The sequence below is a fragment of the Polyergus mexicanus genome, unplaced genomic scaffold, assembly GCF_030449975.1.
Source record: "Polyergus mexicanus isolate NDT 795.1 unplaced genomic scaffold, iyPolMexi1.0 SCAF_9, whole genome shotgun sequence".
NCBI lineage: Eukaryota > Metazoa > Arthropoda > Insecta > Hymenoptera > Formicidae > Polyergus > Polyergus mexicanus.
Window position 1 is genome coordinate 8,698,169 of NW_027223329.1, and position 19,921 is coordinate 8,718,089.

Below are 19,921 nucleotides of genomic sequence, written 5' to 3' on the forward strand. Positions count from 1 at the left end.
AAAGTCATGTGTTTGGAAATTGACAACATAACTTCAACCTCTACCATTTCGTATGCGAATTATAATCGAAGGGGACGGAAGAAGGGAAATTTATCTATAGAATTGCCGATGATTCGATTTCCGATAATTCGTTCGGCGTTCCCGACACTATAAAATGAATCTTCTAGAACAGCGGGAATAAGAGACGTGGGCGATGATACGGGGACCAATCGCACGATGCCATTTGGACGGAGCTGCCACCCGGCACGCTCGCCATTCGCTGGCGCTTGCTGCGTGGTCGATCGCGATTGGCTGACCGCCTGGCCGACGACCCGTATATCCCGTCATCGTCGCGACAGTTTCGCGACAGTCAGTGAAAAAACAGCGAAGCGTCAAGGCGTCGGAATAATTCCCGAGTTCGTTGAGAAAATCTTTTCCCTTTTCTCTCGTTGAAGATTTACGTCGCGACGACTCGATGAAGAAATTTCTCATACTCATCGCGGGACTATTCCTGCTAGCGGGTAAGTCGGAAATACACCGATGAGATCAATTCTCTCGTTTCCGTGTTGGAGAATCGCGACGATTATACACGCGTTTATATTTGTCCTTTAGGATTCGTTCGGGCCGAGGATGAAGTCGACGAAGATGTCGGTATCGTGGAGAACGATCTCGGCGCCAGCCGCGAGGCATCACGAACAGGTATACATTGCTTTATAGTTTGATTTCTTATGTTGTCCTTTTTCTGCACGAGAAATATTGTAACAGGTGGGAGAAGTTTGTTTAACGATAACGATTATTCAAATATTGTGATAAATTTTGTTCCATAACTCTTGCAAACTCTCTGATACATATAATTTACATTTACTATGGTTTAACTTAACACAGAAAGATCTATCTAAATAGATTAGGATGTAAAAAATTCTGTTATTTATTTTATTTATATATAGGAGTAATTTTTTTCAAGTTAACTTTTTTTATCCCTAGAGCTTATTTATAAAAATATAAATAAACGATTGTACTTGAATTAGGAATTTATATTTTATTGCAGATCATGAAACGGTACAAAGAGAAGAAGAAGCGATAAAGATTGATGGTTTAAATACAGCTCAGATAAAGGAATTGAGGGAAAAGTCTGAGAAATTTGCGTTTCAGACTGAGGTCAATCGCATGATGAAACTCATTATCAATTCTCTCTATCGCAACAAAGAGATCTACCTCAGGGAATTGATCTCAAATGCGTCTGATGCACTTGACAAAATTAGACTGTTGTCTCTTACCGATAAGAACGTTCTGGATACAAACAATGAATTGGCTATCAGAATAAAAGCTGACAAGGAAAACAAAATATTGCATATAATGGATTCTGGTATCGGCATGACAAAGCAAGATCTAGTGAACAACCTTGGAACCATTGCAAAATCTGGTACGGCAGAATTCTTGGGAAAAATGCAAGATGTTTCAAACACTCAGGATGTGAACGATATGATTGGTCAGTTTGGCGTGGGCTTTTATTCTGCATATTTGGTTGCGAATGTCGTTGTTGTTACCACCAAGCACAATGATGACAAGCAGTACATATGGGAGTCTGACAGTAGTAATTATAGTATTGTGGAAGATCCACGTGGAGATACTTTAAAGAGAGGAACGATTATAAGGTAAGTTGTACAATCTATTCGAAAGATCACATCTTTAAACAAATTGTAAAATTTCAAAGTTTTGTAATAAGAACATAATATCATCTCATGATATATATATATATATATATATATATATATATATATATATATATATATATATATACACATACACAAATTTCAATTTTTATTTATATCATGAAAATAATTCCATTCTTTTATTTTATAGCTTACATTTGAAAGAAGAAGCATTGGACTTCCTAGAACCAGATACGATAAAGAACTTGGTGAAGAAATACTCGCAGTTCATCAATTTCCCCATATATTTGTGGAATAGCGAAGTCATGCAAGTCGACGCAGAAGATGTGGAGGAGGATAAATCCAAAGAGGATGAAGACAAGACCGACGAAGATGACGCAAAGGTGGAAGAAGATACAGATGAGAAGAAGCCTAAAAAGGTGGAAAAGACTGTATGGGACTGGAAATTGTTGAACGATTCGAAGCCAATCTGGACATTGAAGCCAAACGAGGTCGAAGAAAAAGAATACAACGAGTTTTATAAGACACTCACCAAGGACAATCAGGAACCTTTGGCAAAGATACACTTTGTCGCGGAGGGCGAGGTCACATTTAAGTCTGTTCTATTTATCCCGAAAGTTCAACCGAGCGACAGTTTCAATCGTTACGGCACCAAGTCCGATAACATCAAGCTATACGTCAGACGTGTCTTCATCACTGACAAATTCACCGACATGATGCCGAATTACTTGTCCTTCATTCGTGGTATTGTGGATAGCGACGATCTCCCGCTTAATGTTTCGCGTGAGAACCTTCAACAACATAAGTTGATCAAGGTCATCAAGAAAAAACTCATCAGAAAAGTATTGGACATGATTAAAAAGCTCGACAAAGAGGATTTCCAGAAATTCTGGAAAGAGTACAGCACAAACATCAAGCTGGGCGTGATCGAGGACGCGCAGAATCGCGCGAGACTGTCCAAACTTCTGCAGTTCCAATCGTCCACGCAGAAAGAGTTGACTTTCCTAGCCGATTATGTATCTCGCATGAAGCCCAATCAGCAATACATCTATTATGTCGCCGGGGCATCTGAGGAAGAGGTGCAGAAATCACCGTTCGTCGAGCGACTGAGCAAGAAGGGCTACGAGGTATTGTATCTGACCGAGGCGGTGGATGAGTACGCGATTTCGGGTTTGCCCGAGTTTGAAGGTAAGAAGTTCCAAAACGTGGCGAAGGAGGGATTCACGCTCGACGAGGGCGAGAAGGCAAAAGAACGAATGGAGCAGCTTAAAACAACGTTTGAACCCTTGATCAAGTGGCTTACCGACCTTCTAAAGGATCATTACGTCAACATAGTGCAAGTATCTGAGCGTCTAACTGACTCGCCTTGCGTCCTGGTCGCTAGCATGTTTGGCTGGACCGGTAATATGGAGCGACTGGCTATCTCGAATGCACATCAAAAAGCTGACGACCCACAGAAGGCCTACTACCTGAACCAGAAGAAGACTCTGGAAATCAACCCGAGGCATCCGCTCATCAGAGAACTGCTGCGCCGAATCGAGGTTGACATATCCGATCAGACGGCGAAAGACACCGCGATGATGATGTTCCGTACAGCAACCCTGCGATCGGGCTACATGCTACGGGATACCGTTAGCTTCGCGGACAGCGTGGAGCAGCTGATGAGAAAGAGCCTTGGCATCTCCCTCGACGAGGTACCTGAAGAGGAAGAGGCGCAGGAGGAGGAAACGGCGAGCAACGATGCCGAGACGGAGAAGTCGGACAACATCGATGCCGATGATGAGAAAAACGAATTGCACGAAGAATTGTAATAAGAATTGAGAGCGCTACATATGAAAGCGATATTTGAAAGACTTAATATTTTAGAAATGTAGCTATACAATGTATAGTTACCCCAAATTTCCTCGAGGATGCGACCTCTTTCGCGTCGCCAGTCTATAAACAATTCAGATATATACAACATTTGATAAGTACATTAATTCAATCTGATATCCTGAAAAATTTCCGTAGCTATCATTGTTGTTAAAACGCGCAAGAGACGTAATGTATCTAATTTTTTTTTTTTATACAAAACGCCGTTAATCGCGATATACGTACTTGTTTTGTTTTTGTTGAATCATATCTCTGTCATCGATATCAACGAAAAATTGTATATTTTAAAGAGGTTTAATTTATTACTTTCATTTGATCTTCCATACATAAACTTTTAGAGTAACGTGAAAAGAGCACTGACTGAGCGTTACTGACGTATGGTGTGTTTGTGATGTATGTATGAATGTATTTGTACATGAGATATTATGCAAATTATATTAAAATGATATATATCTATATACTATATTGATGCGACATCACAGTTTGTATATCTTATCCATCTTTAAATCCTGAGATGAGGATAAAGATCTTGAGAATAATCAGTGAAAGATAATTGTTAATATTTACGATTTGACAATTACAATCGCAATTAGTGGAAGAAAAAAAGACAGCATTAAACGCACTAACGAAAAATAAAACATGCCAAGTATTTACATGTTTAAAAGAATGAAAGAAATAATAAAATTTTTTCTATAATATTATTATTAAAAGAGCAACGTTATGATTATTCCTTGGATTTTTTCGAGAGATCTAATATTTATCAAAAAATTTAATCGAGTACAGATTTTCAATTTCGATCGAGGATTACATAAATTTACATTAGTTGATGAAATTTCCAAAAGAAATGTATTTTGTATTCATAAATATATATATATATATATTACTTTAAAAAAAATTATTAAATGCCATTGTCACCGGCAATAAAATATCCACGCTAGAATCGTCTACCATTTATCCTATTTAATCAATAACATTCGGATAATCTCGAGCAGATCGATGATTTTAATAATTTCTCGAAAAATCCCGAAACACACGCATACAACACAAATATGTACCGTGATTGTTCCATGCCTACATATGCATACATATGCCAATGCCGGCGAATTTTGAAACAATGACGCGTCGCGTAGTTCCGGCCACCATTGTTGAGGAGACGCCACTGGTTGGCCAATAGCGTGGCCTCTGGGCGGTCGTCGGTCGTGCGCGCTTGTGAGGACCAGCAGCAGGGATCAGGGTGGTCATTTCCGTTTTCGATTCGACGTCATCCAACTCCGAAAGCCCGTGTGTTTTGTGTTTCTTTGGGGCCACGATGATTATCGCTAATTTAACGTAAGTAACGATGTCATGTTAGCAGCGGCACGCGCGGATACGCTCGTATGCGGTTTCGTGGCCGCGAATCCGCGCGAACGCACGCCCCGGTCGAGTCCTTTCAGGGGTGCGGGGGAGCGGAGCGGGGAAGGGGGGGGAGTGGCAGAGAGTCTCTTCTTCAGATTGCACCTAACCCGATACCGACGGTCGCCGACCGCTAGGACACGGATCGGCCATCAGAACTAATCGCTCTCTATATCTATAAGTCACCGGTCGCTTGAGGATACATTTTCGCGTATTTTCCGTTTCGGCGAAAACTCCGTCTCGTTCGAGGCGGCCTAGTTGACCGGTCGCATGAATCAGCCGGCAGTCGAACGGAGAAACGTCGAATTCGCACGCCATCCCGACACCCGGACACCGCGTATAAACAAAGTAAATGGCGTCGGTCGCGCGTACATCCCTCGAGATTCCGACGATTCGATTATCCTCGTCGGCGCGTACTCCGCGTTCGATCTGCTGGAGAAATTCTTGACTTGTTCCCTTTTCGGTATAGGGGTTGGGGGGGGAGGGAGAGGAGGGGAAGAGACGAAGGGGCGCTTGTGGACAGTCAAACCTCGATTGTTCTCCCTTTTTTTTTTTTCCTTCGTATACCTGGGCGAGAATATCGACAACGCGCGCTTGCACGGGCGCGAAAGAATCGGAGTAATTCGTGACACTGACAGATCGTATTGACGTTGATGATAAGATATAAAGTTGATGTAAAGTTCATGCTGGCTTTCTTTCCTTTTTTGCAGATTGAAGCTTTTGAAATTGGAATTAGGTTTCTTCAGATATTAAAACAAACAAACACACACACGCACATATATATATATATATATATATACTTAAAAAACATACCGACGTAAAAGAAAAAAAAAGGGAACGTATTGCTGGTTTTGCAACGCAGAGATAAACGGTCCAGGAAGACAGCGACACCTTTGTGTAAAATATAATAATTAAAAATTAAAGTGCGGAGATTCGTGATTGCGGAGCGCAACTCAGAAGTATTGAAAAAATGGGCATTCAAGACTTGCAAACTTTCCTGGATAGCAATTGTGTGCAAGGAGGATCTGTGCCTATAGATTTGTTGAAAATTGCGCGTGTGTTTGCGCAAAAGTTACAACGTAATCGTGTAATTAAGGGACAACAGTTGCATAACTTTGGTAAATTGAGACTAGTTCTTGATGGAGAATGCTGCTTGGATCGATTATACGGTGGATTCTTCTCAGGTAGATAATAAGATAATGTATTTTGTAAGAAATTTTTATAGATAAATTAATATATATACATACAGTGATGTTTGGATTGATTATCTGTTTTTGATCAACAGATTATATTTTATTTTTATTAAATTATAAAATAGAAAAATAAATAAATAAAGAAAAACACAATATGGCTTTACAATTCGCAGATTGGGCTTGCGGTGGACAATGGAATCGCATGCTCCAGTTTCTTGCAGTTCTTATACAAGCAATGGAGATGTCAGGACTAGAAATAGCTGTATTCTTTAATGGATGTTTTGAACCTCTTCGGCGAGCGGATTGGGTACAACATCAATTGCAAATGCGTGCTAAAGTTAACAATGTAAGTTTCTCATGCAATTACATTATCGAATAAAATGGATATATTGTAGATTGAAATTTATGAAAATAATGTACTGAAATATCAAGGTCCTGAAACACATAACAACGAAAGGTACGCCGCCGCCGAAAATCTGGTGGACTCCACCTGTATGTTTAAGGACAAGTTTACGTATGGCTCTTAGGCATCTGAATGTCACAGTTGTAAGTTGACAAACATCTATATTTTTTTATCATAGTTTTGCGTTTATAATTATTTATTATGCATTTCTCAAATTTGGATTAAAATATAACAAAATATGTATATTATGTATTTACAATAAGTTCGAAAATTATTAAAAATTGGATAAATCTCTTAATCTCTGATATTAATACATTTCGACAGTTATGTAGCATGGACGACCATCACCAGGAAGTCATTGCGTATTGTCGTGAAAACAATTACAATGGGCTGATAGCTGATGATGCGGAATACGCTGCATTTGATCCTCCACGATACTTCTCGTCTGAACAATTGAAATTGACATACAAGGTATAAATACTTTTAATAATGTAAAATAGTCAATATTATATTTTTTACAACATTAATTTACAGTGTATAACAAATTTCTCTTTCTTTACAATAGGGTTCTCTTGACACAAAAGAATATATGCTCTCTGAATTCACTAAAGCCCTCAACATACCATCCGACAGGCTATGTATATTAGCAGCTTTACTTGGCAATTATATATTGACTGAAAGCGATTTGGCCGATTTCTACAAGAATCACAATATTAGCACCAATGTTTTAAATAAGACGAGCGTCGAACAGATGATCAAGACGATTGCAAACTTCGTCAGGGAACTTTCGTCCATGGAGTTGGATGTAGTTTCGCAAAAAGTCTTTGGTTCTATCTCCGATCCAAGGTGTTCTAAATTGAGACAGTCTGTTCAGTACTATTTGAATGGAACAAAAGAGGGATTTTTACACTATAAACCTGTGAAACCAACAAAAGGTAAGATAATGTGAAAAAGAAAAGTTTTCAATGTACGATTATTGTCTGTAAGAAACTAGATAATTTCTGCGTTGCTAAAACTTTCTTTAGAATGAAAAAATTTTTTTTCGATTATAAAATGTTTTAAAGGAACGGAACGCGTTTCATTATATATTGAAAATAAAAACTAAAGATAAAAGTAGATGGTATAGTAACATGTGTGTATTATAAAGTCTCAATATTATGGTATAATATTGTAATATAAATATATTTCTATATTGATCTTTTTTTTTCTTTTTTTTTTCCAGTTCATAAACTAGATTCCAAGTCGAGCTCACAGGCCCAGTCGAATCTGTCAGATACGCCGTCAGCCTCGGAAGGAGATTCTAATTTGGAGACATCGAGATTCGCATCCGAAACTCTGGAGAGCGAACGCGAAAGTTTGAATGCGTACAAACAGGCAACCGCTAATGCCAAAGCAGCGCCGCAAATTGTGATCGATCCACCTGGACTTCAGGGTCATGGAGATTCTGATAGAGACGCCATACGCATGGAGGAGGAACAAAGTATGTTGGCAAAACGAATATTATAAATGCAATGGTGTGCTTGGCGTTTTATCGGCGGTTTATTCTCTACAATTAAACATTGGGAATACTTAAAATAGGTGATGGACACGCAGTCAACGGTACTCACAATCTCTTGATAAGCTCATCGAGTTCGAGTAGCAGTTCTTCCGCAACGTCACCGTCCCATGCCACGGCCGATTCTGCGAAACAGCCGGACAAAACGCCCAATATTCCCGTCACATCGCCGGAGGTCATGCGTACCGCCTCGGAGCGTCACCAAAAAGGATTGATGTCGCCGTACATCTATCAAATTCTTATTGCCGGCGAGGTCAAATTGCCGGTCCTTCTGGAGGATGAGAATCATCGCGAATTCCCTTCCATACATGTGATTTACAGACCAATCCGACAAATGGTGTATGCGATTTTGTTCAATCTTCATCATCGAATGTATTTAGCTACGAAGAGTAAAGAAAAGGGTGGTAAGTATCATACATTTTGCTAATATTATGAAGATTTGTTTTTTGTATTAAATCCATCCTAATTCTGCGCGAATTTGTACTCACTAGACAGCGAGAAAGTTGAAGTCCCAGAAGTGATAATAAAGGAATGGGTATGGTCCAAGTCTAACCCATATCAAACTCCAGAATTGGTAAAAGCGGAGCAGATCGGTTGGGGTGTTCCTACAATACAACGTTTATGGTTTGGGTAAGCAATTTATCTCTATTCAATTAAATCAAATAAATTTATAATTTTTAATTATTTAGTTACTTAAATATATGTTGTACATAAGTATATGTTGTAAATTAATCTGTTTAAATTTTCTGTAAACTGACAAAATTTCCTGTTCTTTAGCACAGTTATAGATGATAAGCGGCGTAGACTTAGGGGATTCCTAACTTGCATGAGGTCAGATACTCCTCTTATATTAAATACCTCATATGTTCCGCAACATCTGTTAGTCATGGCTTGTGTTTTGAGGTAAATATCAATTAAAATTATTTTAATCTATTATATTTGTATTATATATATATATATATATATTTTTTTTTTAATCTAAATTCCTTTAATTGATAAATCTTTCTTTTGTTTCTTTTGCAGATACATTATGTCCTTTTCCGACAAGATAAAAATTTTACGCCGTCAGGAATTGGATGCCTTCATCGCGCAAGCTTTCTCGCCAGAACTTATGAATGCTCAGTATCTACAAGATCTGCAGGTAAAATCACCATGTAATTTTTACAACTGTTAATTTCGATATTATCTTATTAGATCAACATTTAATGTATCATGTGGCACATAGCTTCCATTAGTAACATCACGCGGAGTGCAACTGGCTACCTTGTTCATGGCCGGTGTGGAGACCGCGCTGTTAGCGAACGATGCTTGTGGAGCACCGATTCCATGGTTAATGTGCTGTCCCTGGCTTTATTTCGACGGTAAACTGTTCCATCATACGCTTGCTCGTGCCACTATTGCCAAGAACTTACTGGAGCTTTGCAGCGGCCATATTGACCGCGTAGTTAAAGTCGAAAGGATGAGGAAAGCGATACTCGAGGGAATTACCCCAATGTTTGCCCGCCCGCCGTTGCCTGTTGCACCAGGTGTGTTACGTTTCTTTATATTCTTTTATATGCTTTTATATTCTTTATATTACGTTTCCTTTAACTCGCATTTTGGTCGATATAGTCAATGGCGATGTTAAATTACATTATAACCAAGGGAGAGAGTGTTAGTAAAACCCGCGTAGCCGAGTTGGTGGAGCACTTGTTTGATTTCCGACGAATAATTAACTTAGTTCAATGCTTCTCTCCCTCTCTTCCAGTTTCCTTAGCATCCTACGATCTTTTATAATAGGATGTTTTCGAATGGAAGTAAAATAAAGCAGCTAATATTGCTTCGTGAAGTTACCCGATATGGGCTCGCGAATCTCAAAACTGCAACAAAGTCAACAAATGCATTTTTCATATAGAAAATTAGTGTTTAAAAAAGATCGGATAGTATACAAAAAATTAATAAACGTTGCACGGAAAAAATACATTTGTTATATACGTGTCTATTCTTACATATATGATGAAAATTAATCAAGTGCATATCGAAAAATAATTTCTATAAAACAGACGCATAATATTAATTCTATTTAATAATTATATATATATATATATAGCATCTTATGTAATTTTTCTGCTTATAATACATCCTGTATAATATAATATATTATCGACTCATTTACACATATAATGATTTTGCTTTTTATCGTCACAGGTATTCGTGTATCAGTTCCTTCGAATATTCTACCTGCTGGTTGTCCGACCATCAACGAAGGTTTGATGCGTGGTGGCCGTGGCAACGGGACAATGCAGCCTCAACGCGGTCTGATGCGACGTCCTATCCCATCGCGAGGTGGTCAGTTAGAGATCGCTGGAGTTGTGGTGGGCCAGTGGGGTCCGAATTATGGGCAGCCTGGTCGACCCATGCCGCAACCATTGCAGGGACATCCTCGTGGACGAATTCCACCGCAGGTAAGATATAATGGAGCTGGCATACAATAGGCTATATGCGTGTTTGCGATTTCATAATCTATATGGTTCCGTATCGTTGCGTGTATATGGAATCTAAGGAGCACACGATGACGATATTCTCAACAGATTTTAGGGGAACGTTCGAGATATTGAATAGTCTCGATCCGCTTTCACTATTTAACGTCGCCGACGTGCATTTAGGAGGGACATCACGTAATACCGATTTAACGCAGAATTAGTAACATTATACATTTTATGTAGTTTTTATACATATACTTATATATAATTTTTATATGTATAGACGCGTTCGATCAGGTGGAAATGAATCAAAAAAACAAAAAAAAAACAAAAAAAAATAAACCATATGTATCCGAGGATTTATATATTAAGCGATGAAGGATAATTACATTTATCGTATATTATGCAATTTTATGCATGTTATTCCCTTACTCCGTTAGAACGTTTTATGAATGCAAGTGTTTTGACATTTGTACGATATTTTCTTTTTATAGCTTTGCAATCTTGTATTATCGCATTTGCATGTTTTTTGTATGTAGTATGGACACTGTTATAAAATAAAGGTGTTTATATATTTTAATTCGGAATATTTTAACTTGTGTTCCTTATTTTAAGTTTTATTTGAATAGCTCGATTGAATGTGAAGTATGTAATAGCTGAGTCACAAGCAATGTATGTGTGTGTACGAAATAATTTATATAAATTATACATAATTATATATAAAGAGAGAATCATATGTTAGATGAAATTATATATTTATTTCCAAAAAATTCCTTATTTATTCGAGAAATATCATATTTATCTTGTAAATATTTCTTTTTATTAATTGTTAATTTATAATTTACTAGCTTTATGTATATAATTATAATTTAATTATTCAATATTATATTGTAAACTCTCCCATCAATATGAAAAATATGATAGTTTATAAATGCTATTATTAAAATCATCATTAATCATAGGCTTAAAAGAGTTTAACAGAAAGATACAAGTTTTGTATAAGAAAAAAGTTATACAACAAAGTGAAAATTGTGTTGTAATTATTGATTACTCGTGTGAATGTAAATGTGAACATTGAAGATCATGAATTTATTCTATATATATCTCGCAAATAGAGTCCACCACTTATCTGTGACATGAATTGCGCCAATTGTAAAAGAATTACAATTTATATGATCATAATTTTCTCTTTCCCTTTCCATTCGCATGTTTAATAACATATACAAAAAAATTCGCGCGTGTCACAATCTAGGTCACGATTTTGTTGCAGATAACTTCTATCGGTGGGCTTAAATACGGTCTTCCCCGTGGATTCAATCCGATAAATCGACCGACCTTTCAGACACGCGGTACCAATCGCGCCCCAATTGCTGGACGTGGAAAGAAGACTCAAATGAAGGTAAAAAGATCTTGTAGGTATATATAAGCGAGATGAATATGTCGGGCAACGTGAAAACTCGAAAGACCTTTCGCTCGCGACATTTTTTTAAATCGATAATATTTAGCGTACAACTGATAACTTGCTACGCGAACAAACATTCGCGATCGAAACATAACTTCTTCAGGCGATACTTCTGAAATCTTTTATGGACATATATAAAGCGAAAGAAATATCAGACGCGAATGAATAAGAATTTTAATTTTCTTTTACATCTGCTGTTATTACTGAGATACCATTAAAAAACCTTATGAATTATTATTTTTCCGCGTTCGTCTGCATATGTCCTAATAAAACATTTTATTTTATGGATGAATGCATTTAGATGTTTATCGATATTTTAGGTAACTGGCAAGAAGAAGACTGCTATTAAGAAGACTACCGAAAAGAAAGACGGCAGAAACCGTGGTACCATCGCCGATGAAATCACAGATTATAAGTAAATATCTTAAATTTCTCTCTGCCTAACGCGTATCTTAAAATTAAAGATTCATCTTCGCATCCTGATGCAATGATGCAAACATGAGACATTTATTTTCTCATTCAGTTTTGCACAAAACTCGGCATTTTTAACTTAATAATATATATTTATACATTCCTCGATTTTCTTAATTATACCTAACATTTTATTAATCCAATTATATATAAAGAATTACATTATATAATTATGTTATTTACAGCATTACATTACAGTATTTTACAGCATCACATTCTCTATTTTAGCGAAATTGAAAGTGACGATGCAGCTCGTGCATTATTGACAAAGGATGCATTGTCAGTACCAGGTCAGTTTGATGACGCAGTGGAAAATGGTGGTAAAGGAATGGAAAAGGGGCAAGGCGATGCACCGCTGGTCACTCCGGTCGCCGCGGAAAGCTAGATGCTATCGACATACAAAGAGAAAATCTCAGAAAATTGTAACTACTTCCCGACCATGACTCAAGACTGCTAACAATCTATGTATATGTTCTATGAGCGATTGTGCATTAGTAACACTTAAACATCCATTTCTGAAATTGTTATGCGGAAATCTTTTATTCTTGACAATATTATTATCAAAATGTAATCGAAAAAATACAGGAAGATCTATATATTATTAAGCTGACGTCAGACTATGCGCGTATTCGTCATTCGTAATTCGTAATGGTTTGTGAAAATTCATGATTCATCAGTATTGATCCTCGACTCGCAATCTATGTTCACGATTTACGACTTTGGCGTTTATTGATAAATATTCATTTCATTATCAATTTGACAAAAATATTTATGTGCAATTATACATATATATATTTATATCATTATATTCCATCAAGAGAGAATTATATTTCGTATATTAAATTTGTTGATATTTAAGAACTGTTATTTTTAACAGCATCAAGCGACAATTTTAATTATAGTCTTAATTTATAGATCAAAATATGCAAATACATAACATTTTATTAAATTTGATGATGAAATGAATGCTTTATATATATATCTTGATGCATAGTATATCGCCAGCTTTACACATAATTGTGAAAAAAGCATTATCTTATTTTTCAGACAATCTATTATCATCAGGAATTGTTTATCAAATAAATTTGTACAATGTCATGATTTACACAATACTTACTTGCAATTATGTGTTATTTTTTTGTAAAAAAGATATATATATATATATATAATATTAGATATACATATATTATAAAGTTTCAATTTTTCAAAATTAAAAATTATGCATTTAATTCGTTAATAAGTATTTCTCAGACGAAAGGGATTTTCGAAGCATTGATGGCATCATTTAAAAGCTGTCTGTTTCTTTAGTGTTACTTGCACAAAAGCTCGAATGGGTCCAAAAATATTGAAATATTAATAAGAGACGAGAGATCTTTACTTAAATGGTGTCTCGATAGTCTGCGACACACAGTGTAAAGATTTTACCCATTTTTGACATGATGACCTCACTGCCAAACGTACTATTCTGTATAAGATAGAAAGAGAGAAATGAGAGGAAAAGAAAAAAATCGTGCTTGTACTAAAACAAAAAAGGAAGAAAAACGAGCTAATTTTGCTCGCATTATACTCGACTGATTACGCGTGCGCTAATTTTACTACTCAAAGAACACAAATCGTCAGCTGCTATAAGTATTTAATTCTTAAGAATTATTTTTTTTACACGAAAATATATATTTTCCGGTATTATATGAAATGCTCGCTGTGACATGTCTCAGTAGTCCAATCTGATCGACGAAGAAAGTAGATATACGCGTACACAGATTACACATATATACACATGCTGTACACATTACACGATTACTGACTTTTGTAGATAAGAACGATGTTAGATGGAGTACTGAGATAATCATTAGCACATGGAGACTGATGCTTTTCATATAGGTAAAATATATATTGATATATATATATATATACATATTATTTAGATTAGAAAAGATTCCCATGCATATGCAGTATATTATACGTAAGTTGTGCCTGTGTATGATGCATGAATGTATTGTACTTACGAGTACATGAAAGAAATGGTGCATATTAAAGCACGCATGTCAAAATAAGAAAGAAAAAGAGAGAGAGAAAGAGAAAATGAAAGAAGCCACGATAATGATGTATATAAACGTGTTATGCCGTTACGAACGCACGTTACATACGTGTGTATACGCATGTATGCAACCTAGATCATATATTTATTTGCGATGAAAGATTGTACGAATGAATGTATTTCAGACGAAATTTGTGGTTTAGATACGATAGCGTTTCTATCTTGAGAGCAGACTTGAGGCTTATCGTAAGGGCTTATCTTAAATATAAAAAAATGTTTGTTGAGAAGAGCGATCCCCCCTTACGGTATGCCTCATATTGTTTAGAAAATATGCTACATTATGGCTAAATACGCGAGAAATATAAGTTGTTGATTCTAAATCATTTATATGAACACATATTTAATTGGAACATATATTAGTTTAATTTTTCTATCGCAGGACTTCTCGCAATACACTCGTTTGTTGAAATTTTGATGTTTAAGTTTGAAAAAAAATTGATAATACATTAAAAACGTGTTATTGTCGTCATAGATTAAGTATTAAATAAAAGATTTAGAAAAAAGAGAGGATTAATTTTATGTATTATGTTTGAAAAAATACAAATATTTTCGTGCGCGCACGTCTAGTGTAGCATATTTCAAGAAATGTTCCTCCTTTAATTGTACATATGAACAGTTACTTTTTAGAAGTGACACAGTGTGATTGATATATATGATGTACATACAGAATCCAGGTGCGTGTGTGCTTATCACGCATCGGAGAATAGGAAGCGATTGTGTTAAAAAATATACTATTTATGTGTAGAATAGTCTAAAAGACTTTCTACCAAAGATCATCGGAATTTAAGAGAAAGAGAGAGAGAGAAAGAGAAAATGAAAGGGTTTTCTTTTATCAGTAGAAAAGATATATAACAACAAAATAACAAGACAGCACGACAGAACACGATTATTAAAATAAGCACCGAAGAGATGAGATAAAAACACATGTCCAAGACATGTGGGCGAAGGTAATTAAAGCGAGTAAAAAAAGAGAAAACCATTTATTGAGGTAATATAATGAAATGATAAGATAAAATGTTATATTTTTGTAGATTTGTTATTGCGTAAAATGCATTAGGACACTGTGAGAAACTTTATATAATTTGAGTAAAATGACAGTTAACGAGCCTGAGAGTAGTTAAATAAGTAAGATCCTATGGGAGAGAGAAAGAGAAAGAAAGAGAAATACGAAAGTGCTTTAGATGGCATGTTAAGGAAATGACATCCGTGGATAAATTTTGCCGAAAAGGAAAAAGAATCGAGTCCCACGTTTTCCTATATTTCCGGAGCTCTCAGTTTTCCGAGTTGCTTGTAGGGACAGGGAAAGAGAGAGAAAGATTATATATATATACACACGCATATATACATATATGAATACAGAGATGAATTATATATAACTAATAATGTCAGCTTCAATGTGCGCCGAGCATGTGTGGAAATTTGACCATTTTACGCGATGCGAGATCAACGTCAGCGTTCGCTTCTAACGCAGTTTCTATCGAAATTGGCGTATGCGTTTGTAAACCAATATGTTTCACGTGATACATATGTAATATGATTTCGAAATCATCTGAGTCTCATAACGCAATTAGCGTGCGATTACTTTGCAAAGTACACGCACCGAGGTACGACCGCTGAAAAGAAAAAGAAAAAAACAGTATTCCTTTCCGAAAAAATAAATTTCGAAAATTGACAATTATTCGTTCGTTCTCGAACGATATATACATTTATACACACACACACACACACACACACACACATAAAACATACACACATATAATACGTACTAGAAGCCGACTTTCTTGAATCTGACAAAATACGAATTTGAGAGTAAAATGTCACTTTACGCTTTTACGTAAAGATAGATGTGATTTTCTTTCTGAGAGAAATCGAACTCTTGATATCTAATACCGGATATAAAACGAGTAAAGACACAAATAATAACGATGTAACGCAACGTGATCAGTTGCCGCTGCACTGATACACGAATAATATTCAATAATAATAATAATAATAATGATGATGATAACGTGAAATAATTTAATGTAAAACGCGAAGCGTGTATAATGCGAAAAATGAAAAGAAAACGAGAATCCACATTGAATATAACAGAAAATACGGAAACTCGAATGACGTAAAGAAAAAGATTTAAAAAAAAAACAGGCATGTGTCCGCAACTTAAAGCGTGCCTGTGCTTTTCGTTATTGCGATAGATAGAGGAGGAGAAGCGGGGCCCACGAAACAAACTCATCTATGATAATAATAATACCGACATTACCGTTGTAAAAGAGTTACAAATAATCTATGATCGTATTTATATATGAAGTAACAATCTATAAATGATCTTCTCAGATGCAATTGTGTGTGTTGTGAACAGATAACTAATAACGAAAAATTCACATTGTGCACCGAGTATAAAATACTAACTCTCGAGGGAGCGACGGATTATTATATACTTGAACAATGAAGAGAAATGAGTCTGTTATTCGAGAAACGTTATTGTTGACAAAAAAAAAAAAAAAAATAACGCGCTCGACTTTTCGAATGACGGAAAAACGGCTGTTTCATTTTTGATTTTGACACTTATACTTTTTCTAGAGAAAGCACAGAGAATATATTATATGATATACAGCCGATTGTAGGACTCTCGTTAATTAATTAACGCTCTAAAACGCATATACTTCCGAATAATTATGTCCTTTCTTCTCAGACGGAAAAAAATCTTTATTATATTTCTATATGTTATCCCATTCTTCTCTTTTTATTTTATATACTTCATAGAAACATAGGTCTCGCAGAAATTTGAAAAAAGAGAGATCATTTAATTTCAATAATTTGTTTTAAATGATTCCCCCCCCCCCCAAAAAAAAAGAAAAAAAATATATATTACGTTTCACTATATGCTTTTTGATAGATGTACACACATCGTGATACAGGCGTATCATATTTTTCGTGTGTCTTTTATTTCTTAACTTCTTGCTATAGCCATGTATGAGTAGAATCAGAGATCTTTCATAGCAATTCGATATCAAGGATGATATAATATAACGGAGGAGAGGTCTTCTAGGTTGCTATATATGCGCCACGATTTATATAAATTTTAAGTTTTTTTTCCTTAACGTAGTTTTGCTTGCCATACGTAATACGCGAGATGTAAACTAAAATAACAATATAGAAACAAACACGCAATGAATATATAATATTAATAAAAAGTAAAAAGAAAAAAAGAAAAAAAAAGAGATTAAACACTTATCGATGTAGCTGAAGAAAAACGCGTGTGGGCCCCGAAACATATAATACATACACGTACACACACACACATAAACACACCCCCTTGTATATTCTTATTAAAATATTAAACGTATAACGTGTGTATATTCCGCTATTATTATTATTTTTTTCATAGCCGAGAAAAAGGAAAGGATTACACACGCGTAACGCGCGCGGTAACATGTATGTTTGATAATCATTAATACATTTATATATTTTCGTTTTTACTTTCTCTTCCTTAAATATTTAAAAGAAAGAAAGAAAGAGAAAAATATGGTAACGGGGGATGAGAAAGAGGCGTACACCACATGTATGGGTGTATTTGTTGCGAGGGGAGAGAAAACGCCTTTCGGTATCTTTTAACTAGAATATCCGGAATGTCGTTTCCGGTTTGCGAAAAGAAGAAAGAGAGAAAGAGAGAGAGAGAGAAGGATGAGAATCGTTCGTTGATCCGAAAATTATTAAACATGCGCTAAACTGTTATCGATAATCATATAATTTCACCTCGATGGGTCGGTCCAATGGTGGCAAATCGTCTCGAATCACTTTTTTTCAAGCACGTTTCAGATTCGACGCTATTACCGAGTGAATATCAGAGAAAGATGGAACGTATCTTTGCAATGAGCGAAAAAAATGTAAAATTGCATAAATATATATATGTGTGTTTGTAGAACCGCGCAATCTCCATTTGCGCGATGAGATGAATCCACTATATAAATACGTGATTGTAATGATAATCGATTAAAGCTATGGGGAGAGAAGTCAAGATAAATTCGTAGACCATCCCCGTGAGATATACAATATCGTCCATCGCACACCATAGCTCCGACCCATTCGCGGTCCCTCGCATTTATATAAACGCAACCACACATATTGATGTATTCTCTTGTTGGATTATCAATACCATTGTAAACACTTACTGTTGTAACATGTATGCCCCATTCATGTCTAGTGTCGAGCAGAGCTGATTCTACGCTTTCGCTAGTTCGAGAGGAGGATGAGAGATCGCGTATGCAAAAATGTTTTCGAATATAATCTATTATTCGTGCGCAACTCGTATTACATGATTTAAAGGAGCGATGAGAGAGAAAAAATAAAGAGAATCAGTGCTGGCGAGAACACGAGGCAACCGAGAAAAAAAAAGACAAAAAAAAAGATTATCGTAAAACTCTAAAGAGTCACACACGTTTAAACTACTTCTAAAAAAACGGATACACATATTCGGAAAGTAGCAGAGATAAATAATTAATATAAATGTAATGGCAAAAGAAACTATAATATTATCGCAAAGAGAAAAAAAAGGCAAAAAAAAACGATATATACCGATGATTATTCGAAGTATAAAATTCGAAACGCACTTTTAATAAATGTTGTAACGATTTAGAGAAATATTTAAATTGCATTACTAATACTCGCTGTGTAAATCTGATTATTAGGATACGAATGCTTTGCTCCCATCATCTCCTACGTGCTCGTGCATCGCATGCATTGCTGATGGAATACATCGCCGAGAATTTTCTTGACGAAGGGAAGAAAGAGAGCAGAGTAGTCGGTCCAAAATGAAGCAGATAAATTTAAGTTTCTTCCTTTGTCAAGAGCGTAATATTTAACCCTTCATTTATATATCTTCTCTATATAAGCGCAAAACCTCTCACAACACACTCATACACACGCAGAAAATTAGAAGTATTTAAGATTCGTAGAAAGTCATCCGTTGAGTTTATAAAGAAGAAGCCTTTGCGCGCGACATGTGATGTGCGGCTTTTGTAAAAGACAAACTTTCAATCGAAGTTTTGTAAGAAAGCTTTTGGCACGAGAGTGGAGAATGTAGTTGGGTAAGGGGCGAGGAAAGAGTTCTCGGATATGGTTGGCTGACATTTTCGGAAGTTTAATGATTTATTGAAAAACGTGTTGTCATGTCTTGAATACAATTAAAAAGGGTATAAAAAATTGGATTCTGAGCAAATATTTTATTTACCGAATGCTTTCCATAATAAGAGCGTCCTTCTGTATTCTTCACAATTATCCTAATTTTTGGTCGCTTACAGCGCATTTCCGTTTTATCTTTTTCAAGTTCGTAAATGATGTACGTTTAATTGGAAACGACGACGA

General features: G+C 35.8%; 2 protein-coding genes across 6 annotated transcripts; both read left to right on the top strand.

The window, feature by feature from the left end:
• Positions 1-334: 334 nt before the first annotated feature.
• Gp93 (heat shock protein 90 Gp93) lies at positions 335-3,987 on the top strand. Its single transcript, XM_070301480.1, has 4 exons — positions 335-500; positions 592-678; positions 1,028-1,634; positions 1,843-3,987. The coding sequence occupies exons 1-4, from the start codon at positions 455-457 to the stop codon at positions 3,461-3,463; spliced, it is 2,361 nt and encodes a 786-aa protein (XP_070157581.1). The 5' UTR covers positions 335-454; the 3' UTR covers positions 3,464-3,987.
• Positions 3,988-4,707: 720 nt separating this feature from the next.
• Positions 4,708-19,780, top strand: LOC138936590 (constitutive coactivator of PPAR-gamma-like protein 1 homolog). Of its 5 annotated transcripts, none has more exons than XR_011447391.1 (16): positions 4,709-4,853; positions 5,627-6,100; positions 6,283-6,455; positions 6,542-6,655; positions 6,837-6,983; positions 7,078-7,447; positions 7,735-7,992; positions 8,091-8,471; positions 8,559-8,697; positions 8,845-8,970; positions 9,091-9,208; positions 9,293-9,593; positions 10,255-10,511; positions 11,800-11,941; positions 12,312-12,406; positions 12,691-12,781. XR_011447391.1 is itself a non-coding variant. In XM_070302124.1 (16 exons), the coding sequence occupies exons 2-16, from the start codon at positions 5,887-5,889 to the stop codon at positions 12,845-12,847; spliced, it is 2,979 nt and encodes a 992-aa protein (XP_070158225.1). In that variant the 5' UTR covers positions 4,709-4,853; positions 5,627-5,886; the 3' UTR covers positions 12,848-19,780. The 5 variants fall into 5 exon arrangements, 4 of the variants coding, with proteins under 4 accessions (XP_070158228.1, XP_070158225.1, XP_070158229.1 ...); XM_070302124.1 differs by having other exon boundaries at positions 11,800-11,928; positions 12,691-19,780; XM_070302126.1 differs by lacking the exon at positions 4,709-4,853 and adding an exon at positions 5,026-5,264 and having other exon boundaries at positions 11,800-11,928; positions 12,691-19,780.
• Positions 19,781-19,921: the final 141 nt, after the last annotated feature.

Coding starts and splice junctions, on each gene's coding strand:
- Gp93 (XM_070301480.1), top strand. CDS start 455: ATGAAGAAATTTCTCATACTCATCGCGGGACTATTCCTGCTAGCGG. Junction 679..1,027: donor CCGCGAGGCATCACGAACAG/GTATACATTGCT, acceptor ATTTTATTGCAG/ATCATGAAACGGTACAAAGA. Junction 1,635..1,842: donor AAGAGAGGAACGATTATAAG/GTAAGTTGTACA, acceptor TTTATTTTATAG/CTTACATTTGAAAGAAGAAG.
- LOC138936590 (XM_070302124.1), top strand. CDS start 5,887: ATGGGCATTCAAGACTTGCAAACTTTCCTGGATAGCAATTGTGTGCAA. Junction 8,472..8,558: donor GAAGAGTAAAGAAAAGGGTG/GTAAGTATCATA, acceptor TGTACTCACTAG/ACAGCGAGAAAGTTGAAGTC. Junction 10,512..11,799: donor GTGGACGAATTCCACCGCAG/GTAAGATATAAT, acceptor ATTTTGTTGCAG/ATAACTTCTATCGGTGGGCT.